At 37.4% G+C, this 26,558-nt stretch overlaps 1 protein-coding gene across 1 annotated transcript in view; it reads right to left on the reverse strand.

The window, feature by feature from the left end:
• Positions 1-26,558, reverse strand: part of LOC150103059 (uncharacterized) — a 107,381-nt gene that overhangs the window by 18,719 nt on the left and 62,104 nt on the right. The window contains exon 5 of the mRNA XM_090398072.1: positions 19,070-19,215. Within this exon, the coding sequence (XP_090254198.1) occupies positions 19,070-19,215 (146 nt within the window). The remainder of the gene's footprint in view (positions 1-19,069; positions 19,216-26,558) is intronic.

The raw sequence follows: 26,558 nt of genomic DNA on the forward strand, positions 1-26,558 counted from the left end.
CTACTTTTTGTTGTATTTTTTCCCCCCAATTTTTTTTTTTTTTTGTTACATAAAAAGTGAACTTGAACATAGAATATAAATATATATATATTCACATAGTGCAGTAATCCAATACTGGCACTCTAAAATTAGCTGTCACACACATTCTACTCATGCCAACAGTAGCACGCAGTCACCTATTCAAATATGACTGTTACTATTCTGTTTCTTTTTATTAAGCTAGAAAGTCCATGTTTTTTATCTTGTTATTTCTATTTCTTACTCACCTGAAGAAGTTGGAATACCGATGAAACTAGTCATGATTTATTAAAGGTTTTTGTTATACTTTCTTATATATATATACACATACACACATATATAAATATATTTATATATATTTAAACACTCACTTCACTCTTCTCTTCTCTATCAACTCGGATGAAGGCCGCCAACACCTCGTAGACAGGAACAAACTTCTAATATCCATGTGTGCTATGATGAACTTGAAAGAAGAGCAGTTGAATCTAGTGAAATATCGCTTTATTCATCTCATATTAATAACAGCCTTAGCTACAATATTTCTGATGCACACATTGCCACTGTCCAATACTGGCACACTCGTGTCAGCTCACGCACGTAGTCAACTTCATTTGGAACTCAAGCACGGATTCCTGTTTTTAAATGTACTTGTGTGTTTTATTACTATTATTATTACTATTATTACGGACAACTCCAGGGAGTCATTAGACTCATCAAGGGAGGCCCCAAATCATATTCATCACAACTATTCGACATTCATACAGTATCTATCATACCTTGCCTTAAACTCATTCACTGTCACAGCATCCACCACAGACTCAGGGAGCGCATTCCACTCATTCACTACTCTAAAAGTAAAGAACCCAGCTCTAACACCTTTACTAACCACACTTTTGCCCAGTTTCCATGGATGTCCCCTAGTCCTCCCACAACCAGCCCTGTTCTCAAAAATATCTTCTGAATTAATTTTATAGAAACCCTTCAGTAATTTGAATGTCTCAATCATATCTCCCCTCCTCTGCCTATCAACCAATTTTTGCAACCCACAAATCCTCAACCTGTTCTCATACGGTTCATTCCACAGACCTGCTATCATCTTGGTCACTCGCCTCTGGATCCTCTCCACCTCCTCCCCATCAAGAAGAAACCTAGGTGACCAAATCTGAGCACAGTAGTCGAGATGGGGTCTTATCAAGGCTCGATACAGAGGAACAATAACCTGCTTGTCTCTGCTTGTCAACGTATTCTTCAGCAACCAAGTGATTTGATGAGCTGATTTGGCCACTTTTGCAATGTGTCCCCTAAATTTCAATTCCTTATCCACCAACACTCCAAAATCTCGTGCCTCATCAATTTCCTGGAGCACGGTTCCACCAATGCAGTAAACTGCCGCCAATCTTTTCACCCCAAAATGCATAAACTTACATTTTGCCACATTAAATTGACATCCATTCTCCTTAGCCCAGACCTCCAATCTATCCAAATCATCCTGCAAAATTTTGACGTCATCTGCATTCACTATTGCCCTACCCAACTTCGCATCATCCGCAAACAAATGAACTGTTCCTCTCAGATCCTTTCCTATATCATTTATGAACAAATTAAACAGCAGTGGTCCAAGAACAGATCCTTGTGGCACACCACTAGTCACAGGCGTTCTTGTGGACTCTAGTCCTGAGTAAACCACTCTCTGATATCTCTCTGTCAACCACCCTCCTATCCATCTCACCAACCCTATGTCCATTCCCATATGCTGCAATTTACTGATTAAAATTCCATGTGGTATCCTGTCAAAGGCCTTAGCAAGGTCCAGTAGAATCACTGTAAACCCATTACCCTTATCCAGTTCAGCCGTCACTGTGTTATAATACGTGAGCAAGTTAGTGAGTCATGACCTACCCTTCACAAAACCATGCTGTCCCCAATACAGTATCCCATTTTCTTCTATCCAATCTTGTATTTTCCTCTTGACTATTTTCTCTAAGACCTTGATAATGATTCCTGTTATGCTGATTGGCCGGTAATTTTCAACAGCAACCTTGGAACCATCTTTGTGCAGTGGAACTATTTTCCCCTCTTTCCACCCCCTTGGGACTGACCCAGTCCTGAGGCTCAAATTAAACAAAATGGTCAAGGGCACTGACAATTCTTTGGCCGCTTCACTTACGACACGAGCTGGTATACCATCCAATCCCACAGATGTATTGACATTGAGGTTCTGTAATAGACTAGTTATCTCTACTTCATTCATCACAATTCCAGTATAAGCTGTTGGTTCTTCCATTCCTGCAAAGTCACCACCTGGATGATATACTCTTGCAAAGTGCTCGCTCAGTAATTCCACAATATCGACTGATTCGGTTACCTCCCTACCCTCAGCATTTTTTAAGATCATTCTACCATGAGCAATTTTCCTTTTACTTGCAACATATTGAAAAAACTGTTTGGGATTCTCTTTAGCCTGCGTGGCCAATTTCCTTTCGTAATCTGCTTTTGCTTTTCTTACCACCCTTGTTACCCTCCTGGCCTGAGCTTTATACTGTTCCTGTGCCTGATGGTCACCCTTCTCCTTAAATTCCCTCCACATTTGTTTCTTTTTTTGCAGCTCAAGCTTAATAGTGTTATTCATCCATTTAACCCCTACTTGATTTATTATTTGGACTCTTGGTATACAGTCAACCATTGCCTCCTGCAAACAGTTCTTAACCACCTCCCATGCACTATCAACATCCAGCCCTTGCAGTTTTACATGCCATGGCATTGAGCCAAGCACACACCTAAGCTTGTCATACTTACCAGCCCGGTAATTCCACATGTACCCTGTCTTAATTGTAAATTCGACTCCTTTAGCCACCTCCCAAGTCATGACCTTATGGTCACTCTCACCAATTGGTGGCAACATGGTCATGTTCATTACAGCCACATTCTCGGTTGCAATTACTAGGTCCAGCACTCTCTGCCCCCTGGTATTTTCCAATACATGTTGCCGTAGATAGTTGTCCCTTAATAACCGCATAAAATCCAGTTCCTTCCTCCCATGTGCCCTCTCCTCTTTCCAGTCAATGTTACCATAATTGAAATCACCCATAATAATTACCCTCCTTCCACTCATTTCTTCTATTTGCTTATGCATACTATCCCCACCATCCACTCCATCACCCGGTCTATAGCAGCACCCAATTGTATATTTTGTTCTGCTAGATTCTATCTCACACCAAACAGCCTCAAATGTGCTTTTATAGTAGATCTGTTAATGTATTTTATCATGTCTCTGTTATTTTTTATTTAATTCTTTGTCTGTGATACTTGAAGAAGTTGAATTTTCAATGAAACTAGTCATATCTTAACATTAAACTTTTCTTTCTCGGTATAGAGTCATTTAAATTCTTTTTTACATATATATATATATATATTCATATTTATATATACTGACTATAACCAAGACTAGAATAACAATTAAATTTATTCAAAACGCAACATGTTTCATCGGATTGTCCGACTTCTTCAGGCGTGGGAATATAAAAAGCAAGTAAACACTATAAGAACATATAGAACACTATATGTTCCCATGCCTGAAGAAGTTGGACAATCTGATGAAACATGTTGCGTTTTGAATAAATTTAATTGTTATTCTAGTCTCGGTTATAGTCAGTATATATAAATATGAACATATCCCAGTACCGAGTTAATACTACAAATTGCTATATATATATATATATATTCTATTTTTAAAGTCAAATGAATGACCAACTCCACTATACTATATACTTAAGTAGGATAAAAAAAGTATAACTGAGAGGAAGGGTTGAGGATTGTTAATAGTAACCAAAAGATTGCAAACCAGTAATCTACATGTTGACATTGAATGAAAGTAGTGATAATAAATTTGAGCAAATAAATGGTATCAGGTGAGGCAGCTGTAAACTAACTTATCATTTGGTAATCTATCAAACATTTTTGCAAAGTCCAAGAATATCACTGTATATGATTCTCCATTATTATTATTATTATTATTATTATTATTTGACACCTCCAGGAAGTCCAAAGACTCATTGAGGGAGGGCACCTGCTCTAAAACTCTGTCAGCACCACTCAATCCACCAACTGACCGCAACTACACCAACACCATCTACTGCTGCCCACCATCACCACTAGTCTATTCCACAGACAATCACAAACATCCATGCCCACAGCTAGATTGGAACCCACAGCCTTTTGGCTGGAGAGCGGATATACTAACCACTCGCCCAACCAGGTCAGCATTATCTAACAAGCTTCCTACCTTATCATGAAATACAAGTAAATTGTGTAAACAAGACTACCCATTGCAAATCTATGCTTACTATCATAAAGAATACTATATCCATCAACCAATCTTGTATTTTATTCTTAACCAATCTCCACAACACTTGAATACATACAACTGCAGTTATACAGACTAGTCTATAATTGGAAATTGGTGCCCTAGAAACATCCTTGTGGAGTGGCACTATTTTATCTTCTTTCCACTAACTTAGGAATCTTACCCACTCCAAGACTTTCATTAAATAACCAGGTCAAGGGCATAACTAACTGTTGTGTACATTCCTTAAGAATATGTGGTGATATGTCATCCATTCTGACAGCCTTATTAACATCTAACCTAATCAACACCTAATGCATCTCTGATTCTTTCACTTCCAATTCTCCTAATACTTGCCTCACTTTTACATATTGCTCACCACCATCATTTACACCTATTAATATGATATACACTGATAAACGTGCTCACTGAATAATTCCACTATATCCTCTGCAGTAGTCACTATGCAGTCATGACTATCCACCAGTCAACCTGCCATAATTATTTTTCCTTTCACTTATCACTTAGTGGAAGAATTCCCTTGAATTTCTTGGCCTGACCAGCCAATCAACTGATACTGCACCTTTTCTTTCTTTACCATGCTCGTTTCCTTCCTAGACTGCACTTTATACTCTTCATGGTACCAATCACCACCTCCTCTTGTACCTCCTCCATAGCATTTTCTTTTCCAACATAGCTTGCTTGATTTAACACTTCATCCATTTCACTCCTACTCTATTTACTCACTTAATCCTTGGTATGCAGTTATACATTGCCTGTGTCAGATACTGCCTTGTGAATTTCAATGCACTGTCAACATCTTTTCTGCTCAGCTCACCTACCAAATGTACTGATGCTAACTGATTACAGAACTTCCCCTAATCATCCACTTTATACTTCCATCAACCAATCTTGTATTTTATTCTTAACCAATCTCCAAAACACTTGAATATATACAACTGCAGTTATACAGACTAGTCTATATATCTATTTTTGGCAGTAACCTTTATCTGGTTTCACCTCTTCCCAAACAAGACCCTCATTATCACTCTCACAATCAGCAGCAGTGTCAACATGTCATTTACAATTATATATCATGAAGTTATCACCAAATCCAAAACATTAAAGCCTCTAGTTGCTTCTGTCACATACTGCTTAAGATATTTATATCTCAGAAATTCAACAAACTCACTCTCCTTGTTCCCATAATACTATCCCCCCCTTCCATTCTACAGTCCTGTAATTAATGTCTCCCCCATTAGGATCACCTTCATTTTTACATGCCAAACCAATTTGCCTAAACATTTCACAATAAATATTCTCTACATTCTCTGACCTATAACATCATCCTATCAACTTCACACCACAGAGATTCAAAATGTGCATGCACTATTGCACTATAACTTCCACACTTTGTGGACACAATTCCTCTTCAATCATTAACAGCACCCCCCCCTCCTCTTTTCACATTCCAATTCATTGGGAAAATTGTATATTCTTCCATTTCTATTTCTGATATCACACCATCCTCAGACAACCAAGTTTCGTTTATACCGATTATCTTTGGGCATACTGACTCAATCAATGTAACAAACTCAGCCCTCTTATTTTGAAGACACCTTATATCTGTATACAAATATAACAATCTCTGTATCTTTGAGGCCATTCTACCAGCACCAACATTCTCTTCTCTAGTTGCTGTACCACACCTCTCCGTTCAGCATGACCACATCTTCCTGATGTTGATTGCCATTCATACCTGTCTCATCCTCATATCTATGCATTCTATCACTTTATGCTGCTGCTACAACCACATCTTCAGTCTCATATCCATCTTCCTCCTGTCATACAATTTATTTGGCTGTGCTATCCTGCTTCACAAGTATCCTCTGATCATTAGCTAGATTAACTTCTTGATTCTGTGCTTTCTCTGCAAACAATAGCCTTTCTAAATGTCCAACACCAATCCCACTCAAATGCAATCCATCAAATTTAAACATTCCAACTTTCCTTCAAATTCATTCCAGAAATTCACAAACTGAACTTCCTTTGCCTCACACAACTCAGCCATCTTGCGATTCATGATCTTTGCTTTCCTTCTCAACTCACTGTTATGTATCTGGGCAACAGGCTAATGACTTTTCCAGTAACACTATTATTCTTTACCTCCTGCAACAACTTCCTTAGGTCTCTATCAACATTCTTTTTTTCACCAACTAAATCATTTGGGCCCACAACTTCCACTAATTCTGATGCCTGCTCTTCCCTTTTCTGCAAAACATTAATTATTTGATTCTTTGTTCCACCAAGTAAGCATGTTATGTATACTTTATTAGTCATCATACTTGTATTGATCGAGTCACAATACAATGGTACATGATTTCCTTTGACTTTTTTTCTTCATAACACTAACTTGCCAGATTTCATTCACATCAACCAATCTCTGTTTTAGATGTTAAATCTCATCTTCCAGGGGCTTCATTTCACTTTTCCTTTTCATTAACTCTTGTCTAAACTCTCCTACTAGAGTCCTGACTATAGCTCTCATTTCTAAACATTCCAACCCATCAATACATTTTTCACATACATTATCACTTTCCTTCTTCTTGTTCCCTCTAACGGTCCACCAATCTTTCACATTTTCGGTGCATACATGAAGCCATTTTTCCATCCGTTAGGAAAAATCCAAGGCAGAACTTGGTCTTCATGCCAAAGCTTTCTGTGCCACTAACGTGTACTTATTTATTATTATTATTATTATTATTATTATTATTATTCAGGCCTCCATGGAGTCAAAAGACTCATTGTGGGAGGTCCTTTCTAAGAATCACAAAGTCTATCAAGCCTCATCGAGGGGAGGTCCCCCCCCCCCCTAAGAAAGACAAAGTCTATCATACCTTGAACTCATTGACCATTCTCACTCTCATCACTCCATCAGGAAATGCATTCCATAGTTCAACCACCCTCCATGCAAAGAAACCACTCCTCATCCTCTTGCTCACAGTTTCATTTCGTAACTTCCAGGGATGGCCTCTTGTCATCACTCCTATCCGCTGTTCAACCAAGAAAGACAAAGTCTATCATACCTCGAACTCATTGACCATTCTCACTCTCATCACTCCATCAGTAAATGCATTCCATAGTTCAACCACCCTCCATGCAAAGAAACCACTCCTCATCCTCTTGCTGACAATTTCATTTCATAACTTCCAGGGATGGCCTCTTGTCATCACTCCTATCCGCTGTTCAACCAAGCGAAAGAACTCCCCAATGTCAACCCTGTAACCACCTCTCAATAGTTTAAAAGTATCAATCATATCACCTCTCCTTCTTCTATTCACCAAACTCTGCAGTCCACATTCCTTCAGCCGATCCTCATAACTATCATCGTACATTCCTGAAACCATCTTTGTTATCCGCCTTTGTATCCTTTCCATGGTTAATTTATCCCCTTCAAATCCTGGGGACCAAATCTGAGAACAATAGTCCAAGTGTGGTCTAATCAGGGTCTTACACAACAGAATAACTGTTTTATCTCTGCAGGTCAGTGTCCTTCTCATTATTGCAGCAATACTCTGTGTTGCCTTCACCACCTTTGCAATATGTCCCCTAAATTTTAGCTTTCTATCAATCATCAATTCCAGATCTCTTGTCTCCCCTACTTCCTCCAATATAACTCCTCCCATAGAGTATGCAGTGTCCCATCGATGTTTCCCAAACCTCAAGACCTTACATTTTGCTGCATTAAACCAATACCCCCCATTCATTTACCCATCTATCTAGCTTATTCAAATCCTCTTGCAGGGCTGCCGCATCTGCACTATTACTAATAATCCTTCCCAGCTTTGCATCATCTGCAAACAACTGAACATCCCCCTGCAATCCACTGTCATTGATATAAAGGTTAAACAATATAGGTCCCAGCACTGAGCCCTGTGGGACCCCCCACTTGTAACCCTCTGCTTCCTTGAAAACTGCCCCACCATACACAACTCTCTGATACCTATCGCACAGCCAATCCTAAATCCAGTTGACCAGTCTGACATCCAGACCCATGTGCTGCAACTTAAATATCAGCTTATCATGTGGCACCCTATTAAATGCCTTCGCTATGTCTAAGAAAATTGCAGTATATGCCTCTCCCTCATGTAATGCGCTTGTAACTTTATCATAAAAGACTAGCATATTGTTAAAACAAGAGCACCCCTTCACAAATCCATGTTGATTCTCACAGATAAGATTACCCTCATCTTCCAATGCTGTACACGGTCCTTCACTACTTTCTCCAAGATCTTACTAACTACTGATGACACACAAACTGGCCTATAATTAGACACTTCCAGTCTGCTACCGCCCTTATGCAATGGCATTATCTTACTTCCTTCCATTGATGGGCCCCTTTCCCACAGCCAGACTTTCATTGAAAAGCCAGGTGAAAGGCACTGGTAGTTCCCTGGCACATTCTCTCAAAACTCGTGGTGAAATACCATCCAGTCCCACAGCTTTACTGACATCTAGAGTACTCAGTATTTGAAACACACTCTCCTCCTGTACCGCTAAACCTTGAACCTGTCCTATCCCTCTAGCATTAAAACTGACTCCTCCAGGATGAAATATTCCAATAAAGTGTTCATTGAACAATTCTACTATGTCCTCTGCATCAGTCACTCTAGTCCCATTTTTATCCCACAATATCATTCTTCCACAATCATTTCTCCTCCTACTGGGCACATATCTAAAAAAATTCCCTAGGATTTTCTTTGGATCTTAGGGCCAATCTCCTCTCATATTCCAGTTTCGTCTTCCTTACCATACTAGTCACTCTTCTGGCCTGTGTCTTATACTCTTCATGCATCTTCTCTTCACCTGTCTCCTTATATCTCTTCCACAGCCTCTTTTTCGCATGCAATTCCTGTTTAATATTGTTTGTCATCCACTTTACTCCAAATTGTGTCCTCTTGTTCACTCGTAGTGTACAACTTACCATTGCTGCTAACAAATATTCTTTCATAATTTCTCATGCACTAATGATATCCCAGCCTTCCAATTCCTCCCTCCATGAAACTTCCCCAAGTTGACATCTTAGACTATTATAATCACCTGCCTTATAATTCCACATACGTTCCCGTCTCTTTGAGACTCCTGCAGGTCTATTCATTTTCCAAGTCAAAACCATATGGTCACTCTCTCCAACTGGTGGGAGAGATGTCATCTCAGTTATTATCAACTCTTTTGATGCTATAACCAAATCCAAAACTCTTGAACCTCTTGTTCCCTCTATTACATGTTGCCTAAGACATTTGTCCCTCAAGAATTCTAGAAATTCCATTCCCTTATTGCTACATGCATCGTCCTCTGCCCCAGTTTATACTACTGTAGTTAAAATCTCCCATAACAATCATTCTTCTTGCACTTGCCAAATTCAACTGTCTAAACATTTCCTTGTCCCCACCCTCTGTACTCCTGGGTCTGTAGCAACACCCTACTAAATATCCTGTCTTACTCACCTCTACCTCACACCATATGCTTTCAAAATCATTAATGTCACTTCCTTCCAAAGTCTCCACTCTTAGAGGACATAGGTCATCACTTATCATAAGCAGTACTCCACCACCATACTTACCCTTCCTATCCTGCCGAAAAATACTACACCCAGCGACTTCTATTCCTGTTATTATATCCTCTTCTGTCAACCACATCTCAGTGTGATCCCAATAATTTTTGGCCAGGCTAATGCTATCTGCGCCACCAATTCCTCTCCCTTATTCCAGATACTCCTGGCATTAGTATATAGCATATAAATGCCGTTGTTTCTATACCCAGCATTATCCCCCCCCCCCTCTAGACTCCACTGAGTTCAGTATTACCTGATGTCACCCCCCCCCCTTCTCCCAAGTACCCATTCCCACAAGAGGCCACCCCTGCTACCATCCTCCATGAGACACACTGATTTTTTCAGAACAGCAATCTCTCCAGATGCCTACGTCCTTCCTCATTCAAATATAAGTGGTCTCTTGCATACAATTCCTCTCTGTCCTCAAACGCACTCCAAGCATCCACATATTCCAGTCCTCTCTTATCACACATTCTAGCTATTATGTCATTCAATATTACTGCTCTTCTGCTCAGTTCGTCATTATCATACCTAAGCAACACACACACTATCTTTCCTCTCTGTGTCTTCTTTCATATCACCTCAAGCAAGAATCTCATATCTCTCGCTGCCCTATTTACACCACCACTCAAGTCATTTGTTCCCACCATCACAATCATCTCATCCACCTTTTCACCTCTCTTAACTGCTAAAGCCACCCTTTCTATCATTCCTCCTGGCAAATACTCCTCACGCATCCTATCTTGAACACCACGGATCATTGAGTCCCCATATTGGAAACAGAGAATGGAAAAACAGTCCCCTGTTTCCATTCTCTCCTCTTCTAGCATTCCCATACCTCTCTCTCATTCCGTGTCTCCTACTGTTTCCATTCTCTCCTCTTCTAGCACTTCCATGCCTCTCTCTCTCCTGTTTCCATTCTCTCCATTTCCATTTCCATATCCAATTCCATTCTCTCCTCTTTTATCATTCACAAATTTCTCTCCTCTCCTATCATTCCCAAAACTCTCTCTCTCCCCTACTCTGATTTGCCTTGCATTTATCTCTTCCATTCTTCTAATCTCATCTTTCATACTTATCATACTTCTCCCAAGACATTCCACCTCCTCATTCAGCTCCTCTATCTCCCTCTGCAGGTCAGTCACTCTAAATCGAAATTCACTTTCCCAAACAAAACCATCTAAACTTTCACAGTCACTCATGCCTTCTACACTATCAACTATTATTTTCTCATTTACATTTTTTTTTCTTCATTCTCTCCTATCACACTACTCATCTTCTTGTATTCATTTCCCATTCCTGGAGCAACAAGGTCAGTTATTGAATATCTGCTGCATTTATTCCCTCCCGCTGCCTGCACTTTAAACACACATGCACCCCATCCTCTCTCACAAGCCAAACATCCAATTCCCGAGATGCATACATGCTGCAAATACTGCATGCCATAAACTCCCTTATTATATTGCATATAATAGAGTGTCCAAATGGCGGAGGAGGACTTGGCGACACACCATTTGCGACTGCAGCTGAATCCGCCATCATTTGTTACTGCCGAGGGACTACTAGCGTAATCGTTAATTATTCAAAATCAAAAATAAATAAGCGCTAAATAAGTAAACAATTACAAGCAAAACAAAACATTAAGTACACTAAATAAAATGAAATAAAACTATATACAGTAAAGAAACCTTAGCTTCGTCTTGTCTTCCACCATTATGCATCTGCCCTGTCTTCTCGGTAAACAAAATACACAATATCGCGACAGCACTTACTTCAAAAAACAACCACTATAGTACACTCATATTCCAGAGAAATAATTTAGCGCTCAAAAACATAAAAAAAAAACAGAATATTCACCGATTAAAAACTCCCTTTCTTCAGCTCAAATTCATTCACCGCCACGTGCTACAGCGACACTAGCACCACAATTTGTTGGGACACAATTTTCAGAAAGCAGAAACAGTAGGAACAAACAAGTAGCAAAAATACAAATAAACATAAATTTCAACACAAAAACTACTGAAGGACATTTGTATCCAGCATAGAAAAAAACGAAGCACAATTATATGATAAAAAGCCACACTATATACTAATAAAAACACTTTTCTTATCACAGCTCAAATATACCATTACATTTACTCATGGCATTCTCAAATCCTGTATCATAGGGCCACTATCAAAAGAAGTACTCTAACATGTAGAGGTAAGGAGATGGTTGGGCCACTGTATAAAGCACTGGTCAGACTACACTTGGACTATTGTGCTCAAATTTCATTACCTGGTTTTCATGTCATTAAGAACTTGCTCCCTCAAATCACGGCAAAACATTCACACATTCTTTTTTTCACCAACTTTATTTATTCTCTGTGAGCAAACAGTGCACAGATTTAGTGAACTAATGTTTCATTTGGAAATCTTCTGTTAAAAATTCACTGGCACAAACTCTATGATAAATTCGTCTCTTCAGAAATTTGCTCAATGGTCTTTCGACGATTTTCATTGATTGCATGGCAAATCTTTTTGATGTTTTCATCATTTCTGCTTGTCGAAGGTTAGCGAGATCGTGGTTGGTCTTCAATTGACATGTCCCCATTTTTGAAACAAGAAAATCACTCGTAGACCTGTGTTTTACCTAAAGTGTCCTCCTTAAAGGCTTGCCAAAGTATAAAAATAGTTTCAGTTGAAGTTTTACCCAAAAGAAAACAAAAATTCAAGCATGCTCTCTGTTCCTTGTGGTCAGCCATCACAAATTTGCCAAACTTACTTGTAAGCACTAACTTGTAAGCAGCCAGAACAACGAACCGGTTAACACAGGATGACACCACTTGCCAGACTGATGTGGAAAACTGCACACTCACTCTACTGCAAATTATGGATCTCAGGTTAAGATCCATAATTTGCAGGAGCTAGCTCACTTCTGCTCAATCATTCTTGGATATGAACAATATCAAGTTTCTTCCTAATATCTTCATTTTTCATATGACATATGATTCTACCATTGGCATCAACTGCTCAATTTCCTAATTTTTCCCAGAACTCTTACATTTGTGCTCTATAGTCTTTGATCAACTGTTTTATTTTCTAACATAACTCTTGGATCCATAAAATATAAGATAAAACTAGTGTGTACACTATCTTATACACTGCTAGCTTAATGTTCTGGATGATTTCTTTCCAATTCCATACAGAATTTACTTGACTCCACATCATACCATCTTTGCTTATTCTATGACCAAGTTTCATATTTAATTTGCCATCTTCACTAAAAATTGTGCTTATATAGCTGAAATATTTTACTTATTCTATAGGTTCTTTAATTCTCGAGAATGCAGCTGATGTTTTCCATGTGCTTGCCTAATTTCAAACTTTTGTTTGTATTGCTAATTTTCATGCCAAATTTGCTACAGCAGTTATTCAATGTAGCTAAAGAATTCTGAAGACTTGTATTGAAATTATGTGGGAGATAACCAAACCTGCATAAATAAAGAACTGAGCTTAATATCTCTGATTTTGTTATCAGGTTTATACCACTGGCCATAATAATATGATCTACATAGATGATGAATAAACAGGGCATAGCTATCATACACTGACTTTACTTCAACCCATCTTCCTATATCTCATTCAATTCTAACTGCAAAGTTATAACTTAAATCCAGACAATGTGTTTCTGTGTATAATTTCCAATTTACATTATGTAATGGTATGCTAAGTGAAAGCAAAATTTTGAATGCAAGTACAAATGAGATGCTGTGGCAGGTAGTGATGTGTGCTAAGAAGGATAATTCAAGTATGAATGGAAGTGTTGGTACACATGAATCTAATAGTGGTGTGAAAAATGATATGAATGTAAAAAAAAAGAAATAAGAATTGGGTATGATCTCCAAAATTTCAAAGTCTACAAGTAATTTACATACTACATTAGAGAGATTACAAAAGTTCTTGGCAAATAGAAGGAAGGATAAGAAAGGACACAAGATATATGAACTGCTACAGAAAGGTCACATAGGTAGTAAGGCCTTTCCTCTTGGAAAGTAGTTTCCACAAAACAAGCAAACAGGTGGAACAAATGCACTAGTAGACACAGCATGCCAGAAGAGAAGAGGCAGCTACTCTAATAAGTTATTATTATCATTATTACATTATCCATGGAGTCAACAGACTCATCATGGGAGGTTCATTCAACTGACAACTCCTCACACCCCTCTGGACCACACTTTTACATAACTTCCAGGAATGACCTCTGGTTCTTCCCCTCTTACCTTCTACTCTTTTTATAATCCCCCTCCGGATTAATCTAATAAAATCCTCCCACTAACTTAAATGTCTATCATATTACCTCTTTTCCACCAAACTCTGCAATCCACATTTCTTCAACCTCTCTCCATAGCCAGCATTCCAAACTCCTGATATTGTCTTAGTCACTCATCTCTGGGTCCTCTCCAATGTCCCCACATCACAATGAAAACCAGGTGAGCAGATCTGAGCACAATAGTACAAGTGTGGTCTGACCAGTGCCTTATACAGTGGCACAACCACTTTCTTATCCTTACATGTCAGAATACTTCTTATCATAGCAGCACTGCTATTTGCAGCCTTTGCAAAACTAGCAAACTTCAGTCTACTGTCAAACATCACTCCCAAATCTCTAATCTCATCTACTTCCTGCAGTACGGCACCATCAATATAGTGCACAGTCCTATATTTCTGCAGTCCAAAATGCAACACTTGCACTTAAATTAAAACTACAACCACACTCTTTTGTCCAAGTAAAAAGTCAATTCAAATCTTCCTGAAGGGATTTAACATCAGCAGTACTTCCCAACTTTGCATCACCAGCAAATAACTGAAGATCCCCAGTCAGTCCACATGATATAAAGTTTAGAAACAATTTAAACAGCAGGGGGCCTAAGAACAGAACGCTGGGGGCACGCCACTGGTTACCACCAACTGTCTTGTACCTCTTCCATAACATTTTCTTTACCAGCAGAGCTTGCTTGATTTCACTGTGCATCTATTTCACTCCTACTCTATTTACTCGCTTAACCCTTGGTATGCAGTCATACATTGCTTTTGCAGATAGTGCCTTGTGACTTTTCATGCACTGTCAACATCTTCTATGCTCAGCTAATGTACCCAATGTACTGATGCTGACTACAGAGCTTCCTATAATCAACTGCTTTATACTTCCATGTATCCATTTTTGGCAGTGACCTTTTCTTGTTTCATCACTTCCCAAACAAGTACTTCATGATCACTCTCCCCAACTGGCAGCAGTGTCAACACATCATTAACAACTACATCTTGTGAAGTTACCACCAAATCCAAAATATTAAAGCCACCAGTCACTGCTTAAGATACTTATCTCTCAGAAATTCCACAAACTTGCTCTCCTTTTTCCCATATACTATCTCCTCCTTCCAGTCTATATTCCTGTAATTAAAGTCTCCCATCAGGATCACCTTCTTTTTACATGATCAGATATACTAATCTGATTATTTCAACTTGACACCACACAGATTCAAAATCTGTGCATGCACTATCAACTTCAACTCTTTTCAGACACAATTCCTCTGTAATCATTAACAGCATTTCCCCCCCCCTCCTTTTTTCACATCTCTTATCATTCTGGAAAAATAAATATCATTCTAATTCTATTCCTGACATCACATCCTCCTCAGACAACGAAGTTTCACTTATTCCAATGATTTTTGGGCATGCTATTCAATCAATGAAACAAACTTATCTCTCTTGTTTCGAATACACCTTACATTTGTGTATAAACATACCAATCCCTGCGTGTTTGAGGCCATTCTACCAACATCACCATTCTCTATTCTAGCTGCTATACTACACCTCTCTCTTCGGTTTGACCACTCCCTGATCCTAACTGTGATTTCCATTCCTACCTGTCTCATCCTCACCTTTATGCATTCCATCATCTTGTGCTGTGCAACCACATCTTCAACTCTTCATATCTGTCTTCCTCCTGCTGCACAATCTGTTGATATGTGCTATCCTGTTTCACAAGTAGACTCTGATCATTTATTACATCAACTTCTTGACTCTGTCCCTTCCCGGAAAACAATAGCCTTTCTAATTGCCCAACACCAAACTCATTCAAAGGTAATCCATTAGTTTTATATAATTCCAACTTCCCTTCAAATTCACTCCACAGATTTACAAATCGAATTTACAAATTTACCCCCCCTCTCTTTGATTCACACAAATCAGCCATTTACTATTCATTATGTCTGCTCTCCTCCTCAGTTCATTATTATCATAGATGGGCAACACACCTGCAACTTTCCTAACAACACCATTCTTCTTTACCTGCTGCAACAACTTCCTCAAGTTTCTATTAACATTATTTTTCTCCCCAACCAAGTTCTTTGTGCCTATGACTACAACTAATTTTTGACGCCCAGTGTTTCCTTTATTATTATTATTATTATTATTATTATTATTATTATTATTATTATTACTACGTGACACCTCCAGGGAGTCCAAGGACTCATTGTGGGAGGGCAGACCACTCTACTTCGCTAAATACATCTCATCCTCTCCACTACTACTTAATTCTCCAACTAAGGCACTACTACCATCAACTCCATCTATCGCCCATCATCACCACCAACAATAGTATTTTTTGTCTGTAAATTGCATGTGTTCTGAAGGCTGATTTGTCTGTACGGGGGGAATGAAAAACCCAAGTCTCCGGGAGGAAAACCCTGCTACCACCGTATGAGATCGGCTAAACCACCTTCAACTGAAAAAGCCCATATAAGGATTCCCCTCGTTACGACAAGAATCGAACCCAGGTCTTTTCCAATCGAAGAGCGCAGTGTTCCATTGTTCTTCCAATTGCGCTACAGCGGCTTCAATGTATTTTTTTGCAATGCATGAGTTATTTGCTTCATTGTTTCACCATGAAAGCATGTTTTGTGCACTCTATTAATAATTACACCTGTAATGACTGAGTTCCCATACACTGATATATGACTATTCTCTGACTCTTTCTTTATAATATTAACTTCCTCCTTCTCATTATCATTAGCCAATCTCTCCTTTAGTTGTTTAATATCCTCTTCTGGATGTTTCATTTTACTTTTCATTTTCACTAACTCCTGTCGAAGCTCTTCTACTACAGTTCCAATGTTTGCTTCCATTTCTAATCGCTCTAATCTATCCAGACACTTTTCACATACATTAATGCTTTCTTTCTTCTCATTTTACTGAAACAGCCCACAAATCTTTCACATTTTTCATTGCATACGTATAGCAGTTTTCACAACGCATCCACTGCAAAAAATTCCAGACTTGTGTACAGAAGTCTTCCGTGCCACTGATGTACATTTCTTTATGGATGCTATCTTCAGAAGCTGAAGCAGTACAACAATCATCTTCATCATCATCATCAAATTCCTGCTATGTATCCTCAAGGGGTGTAGAGGATATGATAGTACCACATGAAAAATTTACATCATTACTAACTTCCTATCAATTTTCCTACAATTTTCCACCAAATCAGTTTGTTACTAGTCAAGACTACAACATTACCAGATCTTATATTTCTATTGTCTAAGGCACTTTGTACAGTATCAATCCACCTATATCTTGGTCTTCCTCTAGGTCGTTTTCCTGCCAGCCTGGCAGAGAACATTTATTTTGCTAATCTTTCCTCGCCCATTCTGTTTAAGTGACCATACCACCTGAGATTAGCTCTGCTAATGCATTCCTGGATGCTGACAATGTCAAGTTCTTTCCTAATATTCTCGTTTTTAATATGATATTGCCATTGATGATATCGGTTCACGCCTCTAATCTTTCTCAGGACGCTCATATCTGCAGCCTCTAGTCTTTGGTTAAGTGTTTTACTTCTGACCCAGCTCTCAGATACATAAGTTAAAACTGGTTCAAACACTGTCTTGTATACAGCTAATTTAGTGTTCCGACTAATTTCTCTCTTATTCCATATGAATTTGTTCAATTGACTTCCTACCATACCAGCTTTGCTGATTCTGTTGTCTATTTCTATATTTAATTTACCATCTTCACTAAAAATCGTGCCTAAGTAGCTGAAATGTTTTACTTGTTCCACAGGTTCTCCATTCACAACAGTTGACATTTTCAATGATTCTACCTATTTTCATTGTCTTTGTCTTTTTATTGCTGACCTTCATACCATATCTATTACAACAGCTATTCAATTTAGTCAGAAAATCTTGCACACTTGTAGCAGATTTATTTAGATATATAACATAGTCTGCATAAAGCAAAGAGCTGACATTAACATCTCTAATTTTGATATATGTTTAATACCACTTTCCTTCATAATGTGATCCATATAGATAATGAATAACAGAAGGGATAATGTACATCCTTGTCTCACACCAGATTTAACATTAAACCATCTTCCTGTACTTCCTTCAATTCTAACTGCTGACTTAGAACTCAAATAAAGACTAAGTATTGCTTGATATAATGTCCCATTGACACCATATAACTGTAGCATATTGAATATCTTCTCTCTTGGCACCTTGTCATATGCCTTTTCCAAATCGACAAAACTTAAATACAGATCTTTGTTATATTCCCATGATTTCTCCACTATTTGTCGTAAAGTGAAGATCTGATCCTGACAGCCTCTATCTGACCTGAATCCAGCTTGTTCTTCACCAAATAATGAACTCTGATAAGGCAGTTAATTTGTAGTATTAAATTTATCAGCGATAATTATAGCTTTTTAAAACATGGAACTTTTTTCAATCCACTTCGGGTTTCCATAAGCAGGATAACAATCTCACACTGGGCAATGAAATACATCTACCAGCTAAGGATGAAATAAATAACCTGAAATACTGTAGTTAAATGCACCTAAAAAGATTCTGCAAGATTCTATGCACTGTAATCATTTCATTACATGTTTATTAAACTTTTCATAAAAGACCACCATTGATACTTCTTAATCGCAGAGCTCACTTCAACAGTTAAGTATGTTAACTATCACTATTATACTTAGTGAAAAATCTAATATAATTATGCATTAATAATTATAGATCTTTATGTACAAAGATAATCGTTTTGTAACTTACCAATAATTTTTTGCAGTTGCTTGTTAATGAGTTGTATAATTTGATCAACAGAAGAAAAGATAGCCAAAAAGTCATTCCAGTACTTGATACCTGCCCAGTTTAATGGATCCATAAAATGTTCAATAAATTTGAAGATAAACAAAATCCTAAAATAAAATTGCATATTAATTAATAAATTTCTTCAGGAATTTCCCCAGTACAAGCAATCATATATCAGCAGCATCACTTGTGATAAAATATACATTTAATACAGAAAAGATGTTTTTAGTGACTACTGATTTACGAAATAAGCATTTACTTCACAAATACACATATTTGAAAAACCAATAAAATCCAAAATGCAGTCCTAGTCCTAATCCTGTGGCCTCCTCTCTTTGAGAGGGTTGCAACTGATTACTAGGGAGATATTATGCAAGGTGGTTTCCAGTTGCCTTCCATGCCATAAGTATTTATGACTGTAGCTGTGTTCATGGGACCAGTTTGCCTGTTGTGAAGGATGAAAAGCCCGAGTTACCATGAGAAAAAACCACCCACCTCCGAATGAGACCAGTAAACTCACCTTTAATCGAAAGAGACCACATAAAAGTTGCTCGTATCATGGACAGGAATCAAACTCAGGTCTTTCTGACCAAAGAACTTCATCTGTACTGACTGAGCTATGGAGGCTCCCAAAATACAGTATCATTCTAAAAATTAAAGATGCCAAGAAATTACATTCTTGCTTTTATCCTTTATCCAAGTGTAAGCAAAACAAAGTTTGTGCGTGAGGTAACTAGATGACAGGGCTACTTGTATATATAGAGACTAATGACTTCACATCAATTGCCTTAGTATCATATAATATTATTATTATTATTATTACGTGACACCTCCAGGGAGTCCAACGACATCCTTATGGTCATGTATAATGTATGCATTAATGGAAGGAGTAACACTTTTGGGTCTGGATCCCACTGATGAGAACCTCAATAAAGGTCAAAACCAATCTGAGTAGGGGGGGCCCTTCCTGTAATGCACAGCATTATACATGTCCATAAGGATGTGTGCATTGCATTATGGGATACTAAGGCAACTGATGTGTAGTCATTAGCCTCTGCATACAAGTAGCCCAGTCGTGAAGTTACTTCACCCACAAACTTTGTTTTACTTACACCGGGATAAGGGATGAAACCATGAATATAATTTCTTGGCATCTTTAATTTATAGTATAACCATGCGAAAAAAACTTTCAGTATCACTCTGGCATAATTTTTTTTATTTACTCCAAAACAAAGTGCTAATGAATTCTAAGATTGCAAGGAAATAATGAAGATGATAGTACTGCAATGCACGACAGTAAAAAACTGAAATATTATACCTATCATCACAATGGCATGTTTTTTTCAGGCAGTTTACATGTTTAAAATTTAAATTCTTATAAAAATGATAATAATATGATATAATATGATAATAATAATAATAATATGACGGATCACAATTGAATGGGTCTGGTGTTGGGTATTTAGAAAGTCTACTGTTTCTGAGAAGCACAGAGTCAAGAAGTTAATGCAGTAAATGATCACAGTCTACTGTTAAAACAGGACAGCACAGCTAATCAATTGCATGACAGCAGGAAGATGAATAAGAGGTTAAAGATGTGGTAGCAGCAGCACAAGGTAAGGAAATGCATAAAGATGAGGATGAAACAGATATGAATGGAAATCAGAATCAGGAAAAGGGAAATGGGAGTGGTCACACCGAAGAAAGAGGTGTGGTATAGCAGCTAGAATAGAGAATGTTGGTACTGGTAGAATGGCCTCAAAGACATGAAGACTGTTATGTTTGTATACAAATGTAAGGAGTATTCGAAATAAGAGAGCTTAGTTTGTTGCATTGATTGAGTCAGTGAGCCCAAAGATAATTGTAATAAATCATGAAAATTATAAAAAACAACTACCGTGTTAGAATAAAACTTTAGTTTAATATAAGCCAAAATATTCAAATTAAGTGGATATTGAATCCAACATTATTTCAAAGCCGAATAAAGAAACTACAAGAGTTTTGTGCCGAATATAGAAACTATAAAAGTTTTGGTGGATCCAAGCATAAGCAAACCTTTCATGAAAAACTCTTGTAGTTTCTCTATTCGGCTTTGAAATAATGGTAGATTCAATATCCACTTAATTCGAATAATTTTCCGTCGCCAAAGTGAAACCTTTTGGCTCTCATTTTTCAGTAATTCTTGGTGCCTTTTGTGATGTGACACCTTTTTTGGCAACTCATATGGTAAAGTATAAGCTCTGCATCACTCTAACCTGAGTATTTACATCTGGGTCTGGCTCCCACTGATGAGACCTCAACAAAGGTCGAAACTGGTCTGGGTAGTGACCCCCCCCCCCATAATGTATAACATCATACATGTCCACTAGGAGATGTGTTGTACATTAGGGAAATACTAAGGATCACTATCCTTAGTGATCTTTAGTATTTCAGAGCTTACTCCACATTTACTATGAATTGCCCTTGTCATGAAAGGTTTGCTTATGCTTGGATCTTCCAAAACTTTTATAGTTTCTATATTCGGCATGAAACTCTTGTAGTTTCTCTATTTGGCTTTGAAATAATGTTGGATTCAATATTCACTTAATTTGAATAATTTTCCATTGCCAAAGTGAAGCTTTTTGCTCTCTTTTTTTAGTAAGCCAAAATATTTATATTAATTTTATTTATATTTTTACATTCATTTATATGTATATTAATTTATATTAAATTTATATTTATATTAAGCTAAAGTTTTACTCTAACATGGTAGTTGTTTCCATAATTTTCATGTTCTGATCATCGTGTAAGCATGAAGGAAAGGATAATTTTAATGAGCGAAATTTGGTGGTCTGAGGAGGATGTAATGTTGGGAAAGGAAAGGGAAGGATATACATACTTTTCCGGAAGGAGAGGAATGAGAAAGGAGGACGGAGAGTGCTGCTAATGATTGCAAAGGAACTATGTCCACAAAGTGTGGAAGTTGAGAGTTGATAGTAAAAAGTCGATAGCACAGATTCTGAATCTGTGTGGTGTGAAGTTGAAATTAACAGGCTAGTATATCTAACAGCATGCTATTATAGGCCAGGCAATGAAGAAATTACTGATTATGAAATGTTTAGCAAATTGGTTGGGAAATGCAAAAAGAAGGTGATCCTGATGAGACACTTTAATTAAAGGAATATAGAATTGAAGGAGGGATAGTGTGAGAACAAGGAGAGTGAGTTTGTTGAATTTCTGAGAAATAAATACAGTAGTCCCCTCATAAATGTGGGAGATACATTCCAAGAACTCCCCGCAGATACCTGAAATTGCAAGTACCAAACCCTATATATACTATATAAATTAGACACAGTAAGAGATTACCAACAATAACTAATAATAAAAGGGGTGCTTAAGGATTGCAGAGAACCAACCAGGACTTCTGACCTAATGTCCAATCCTCACCTCCTCGTGGTGATGGAACATGGAAAATGATGGAACAACATAACAGATTTCATGGTGGCTGTTGGGCATTGGGGCCCAGTTAAACAAGGACCCAGTTGTTTTCGCCAGGGAACCAGAGCGAACAGCAAGTCAGCTACTGGAATAAATTGAAAGCACACCCCAACTCAACATCACCAGACTTAAAGATCGGTACTATCAACATAAGAAGCCTGAATGGCAAAGAAATGGAGCTAGCTGAGGAATTGGATAAGTACCAGATCGACATAATAGGGGTGACTGAAACAAAAAAGACAAAAACTGGTGAGATCTTTGTGAGCAATAAATACAAAAGGTTATATTCAGGCAATGACAATCAAGGAAAAGAAGGAGTAGCTATAGTATTCAACAGTTAAATACAAAGCAGATCTTCTTGAATTGCAAGCAATATCAAGTAGAGTGATGTAGGCAAATATCAGAATGGGGAACTGGAAAATGGTCCCACAGAAGGTTCTACTAAGGTGGAAGTGGAGGAATTTTTGAGGCTTCAGAGAAAGCAACTGACACAATGAAAAAGAAAAAGTTGTCCTTGTTGGGGATCTAAATAGTGGAGTAGGAAATGATTGCCAGACATACAAAAATGTTTTGGGAAAATTTGGAGAAAAGAACAAAGCTAATAAAAATGCAAATACCTGTTGTATTTCTGCCCACAACATGGATTGGTTTTTTCTTTTAGGGTTACACGATGATCAGCACTCATATTTGTAGATTTAGGTTCTACTAAGGTGGAAGTGGAGGAATTTTTGAGGCTTCAAAGAAAGCAACTGACACAATGAAAAAGAAAAAGTTGTCCTTGTTGGGGATCTAAATAGTGGAGTAGGAAATGATCGCCAGACATACAAAAATGTTTTGGGAAAATTTGGAGAAAAGAACAAAGCTAATAAAAATGCAAATACCTGTTGTATTTCTGCCCACAACATGGATTGGTTTTTTCTTTTAGGGTTACACGATGATCAGCACTCATATTTGTAGATTTAGGTTCTACTAAGGTGGAAGTGGAGGAATTTTTGAGGCTTCAAAGAAAGCAACTGACACAATGAAAAAGAAAAAGTTGTCCTTGTTGGGGATCTAAATAGTGGAGTAGGAAATGATCGCCAGACATACAAAAATGTTTTGGGAAAATTTGGAGAAAAGAACAAAGCTAATAAAAATGCAAATACCTGTTGTATTTCTGCCCACAACATGGATTGGTTTTTTCTTTTAGGGTTACACGATGATCAGCACTCATATTTGTAGATTTAGGGACACAAAAACACACGTGTTGAACAGATTATTTTATTAATTGCTAATAAAATGAAACTTGACGTTTTGACCTCTATGTCAAGGTCATCATCGGAAGAATACAACTGTATATGGAACCAAGCTACATGCTCATGCTTTGTATACCGGTAAACTAAATCTACGTAGTTAATAAATCCTTTTTCCTAGCCTGACCTCTAGTGATTAAAAAAAAAAATAAAATAAAATAAAATTATATATATATATAAATATATATATATATATATATATATAAATATATTTCATAAAAAAAATAAATACAACTACAATAAACTGCTAGAGTCCTCATGTATAAATATTCTTCTGGATAATTTTGATTGTTGTAAAATGATTTCTTCCAGTTGCTGTTGAATGTTCCAAACACTTCACTAGGATGTCTTATTGTAGTGGGATTTTTCTAAGGCTAGTTTAGATGGAAGACTTTGAGCAACGTGCTTTAGAGATAGCATGTCTAAAGCCCAAAATTTGGCTCAGATACGTCGACGATATTTTTGCCATTTGGCCCCACGGCCGCAAAGCTCTAAATACATTCCTTAGCCACCTAAACAAACAACACAAACGTATCCAATTCACCATTGAAATGGAAAAAAACAACTCTCTTCTTTTCCTAGACACACTTGTCACACGTCTTCCTTCTGGCTGTCTCTCCTTCTCAGTTTACCGCAAACCTACACACACGGGCCAATACATACACAAAAATTCTTACCACCACCCAGCACAAAAACTAGGTGTAATAAGCACCCTTAAACACAGAGCCCTAACTATTTGTTCTAATGAACAGGCTCTAAACCAGGAATACAAAATCATCAACCAAACATTTATCAAAAATGGATACAGTAAAAAAACTATTCACAAGATCCTCCATAAAGATACCAGTAAGAACAAAAATGATTTCAAGAATGCTATTGCCATTCCTTATGTCAAAGGCATTTCTGAAAAAATAGAACACTTCGCAAATACAACATTAAAACCACCTTTAAACCCCCAAATAAGCTAAGACACCTACTCAGTTCCTCTAAAGATCCTCTTCCACACCTAGCACACCCAGGGGTATACAAAATACAATGCACATGTAACATACCATACATAGGGGAAACAGGGCGAACTATCCCAATCAGACAAGTCGAACATTAAATACCTCCATTTCGGTAAAACGGGCCTTTCTGACCTTGCACTCCAAGCATACCACAGAATTGACTGGAAAAATACCAAGTCCCTGCACCGCACCAGAACCTGGTTTGAGAGAAAATTTAAAGAGTCATGTGAAATGCTCAAACACAACCCAAATCTCAACAAAAATGATGGCCTCACCATTTCAAGAATGTGGAGGACCCATCTACAACCTGTATAACATCCTAAACTAGCCTTAGAAAAATCCCACTACAAGAAGACATCCTGGTGAAGTGTTTAGAACATTCAACAGCAACTGGAAGAAATCATTTTACAACAATCAAAACTATCCAGAAGAATATTAATACATGAGGACTCTAGCAGTTTATTGTAGTTGTATTTTTTTTTTTATAATATATGTTTATATATATATATATATTTATATATATATATATATATATATATTTATATATATATATAATTTTTTTTTTTTTTTTTTTTTTTTTTTTTAAATCACTAGAGGTCAGGCTAGGAAAAAGGATTTATTAACTACGTAGATTTAGTTTACCGGTATACAAAGCATGAACATGTAGCTTGGTTCCATATACAGTTGTATTCTTCCGATGATGACCTCGATATAGAGGTCGAAACGTAAAGTTTTATTTTATTAGCAATTAATAAAATAATCTGTTCAACACGTGTGTTTTTGTGTCCCTAAATCTACAAATATGAGGACATGGATTGGTTATTACTAACACCATATTCAAATATGTGCACACATTCACATGGAGAGAAGAGGCAAGGAATAAGAAAAATCTCATGGACTATGTTATTGTTGATAATGATGTTTTCTCACTCATTCAATACACTAGAGTGTAAAGAGGATTTGAAATTAGAAATGATCACCATTTAGTCTTGAGCAGGATAAAATTGAATTTCATATTGAAAGAAGAACATGTAAGAAAGTTTTAAAGCAAATAAAAGTTGAGCAGCTCCCAGATGTGAACTGTAGACTGAAATACACAAAGATTATCGAATAAAAAATGAAAGAGTTTGAGAACAGGAACCAAACCTTGGAGATTCAGTGGCAAACCTTGAAGAAAACCCTGTTTGATTCAGCCAGAGAGGCATGTGGTGAGATTGTCTGCAAGGATAGAAATATCAGAACTCCATGGTGGACACAGAAAGTTAAAGAGGTAGTGAAGAAAAAGAAGAAAGCATATCAAAAGTTCCTGGCAAATAAATCAGCTTGTGCTCTTAGAGAGAGTACAGAGACAAATGTAAGAAAGCCAAACACTGTCTAAAACTAGCTAAACAAAAGTCATGGGAAGATTTTGGTAAGAACATAGAAAATAAATATCAGGAAGGTGACAAAATATTCTGGAGGCTGTTGAAAAAGCTCAGGAATGGAGCAAAGATTGTTGCATTTCTGAGCTTTTTCAACAGTCCCCAGAATATTAGCCTCCAAAAGGAATTAGATGATAATGGTGACATGAAACTGGATAAGATACCTTGATGTTTGGAGTAATTACTTTGAAAAATTGCTAAATGAAACAATCAGTGACAGCACAGTGGTAAAAAACACTCAACAGACATTCAA

Source organism: Typopeltis vanoorti, chromosome 9, assembly GCF_054136105.1.
Source record: "Typopeltis vanoorti isolate ZY-2024b chromosome 9, IOZ_Tvanoo_1.0, whole genome shotgun sequence".
NCBI lineage: Eukaryota > Metazoa > Arthropoda > Arachnida > Uropygi > Thelyphonidae > Typopeltis > Typopeltis vanoorti.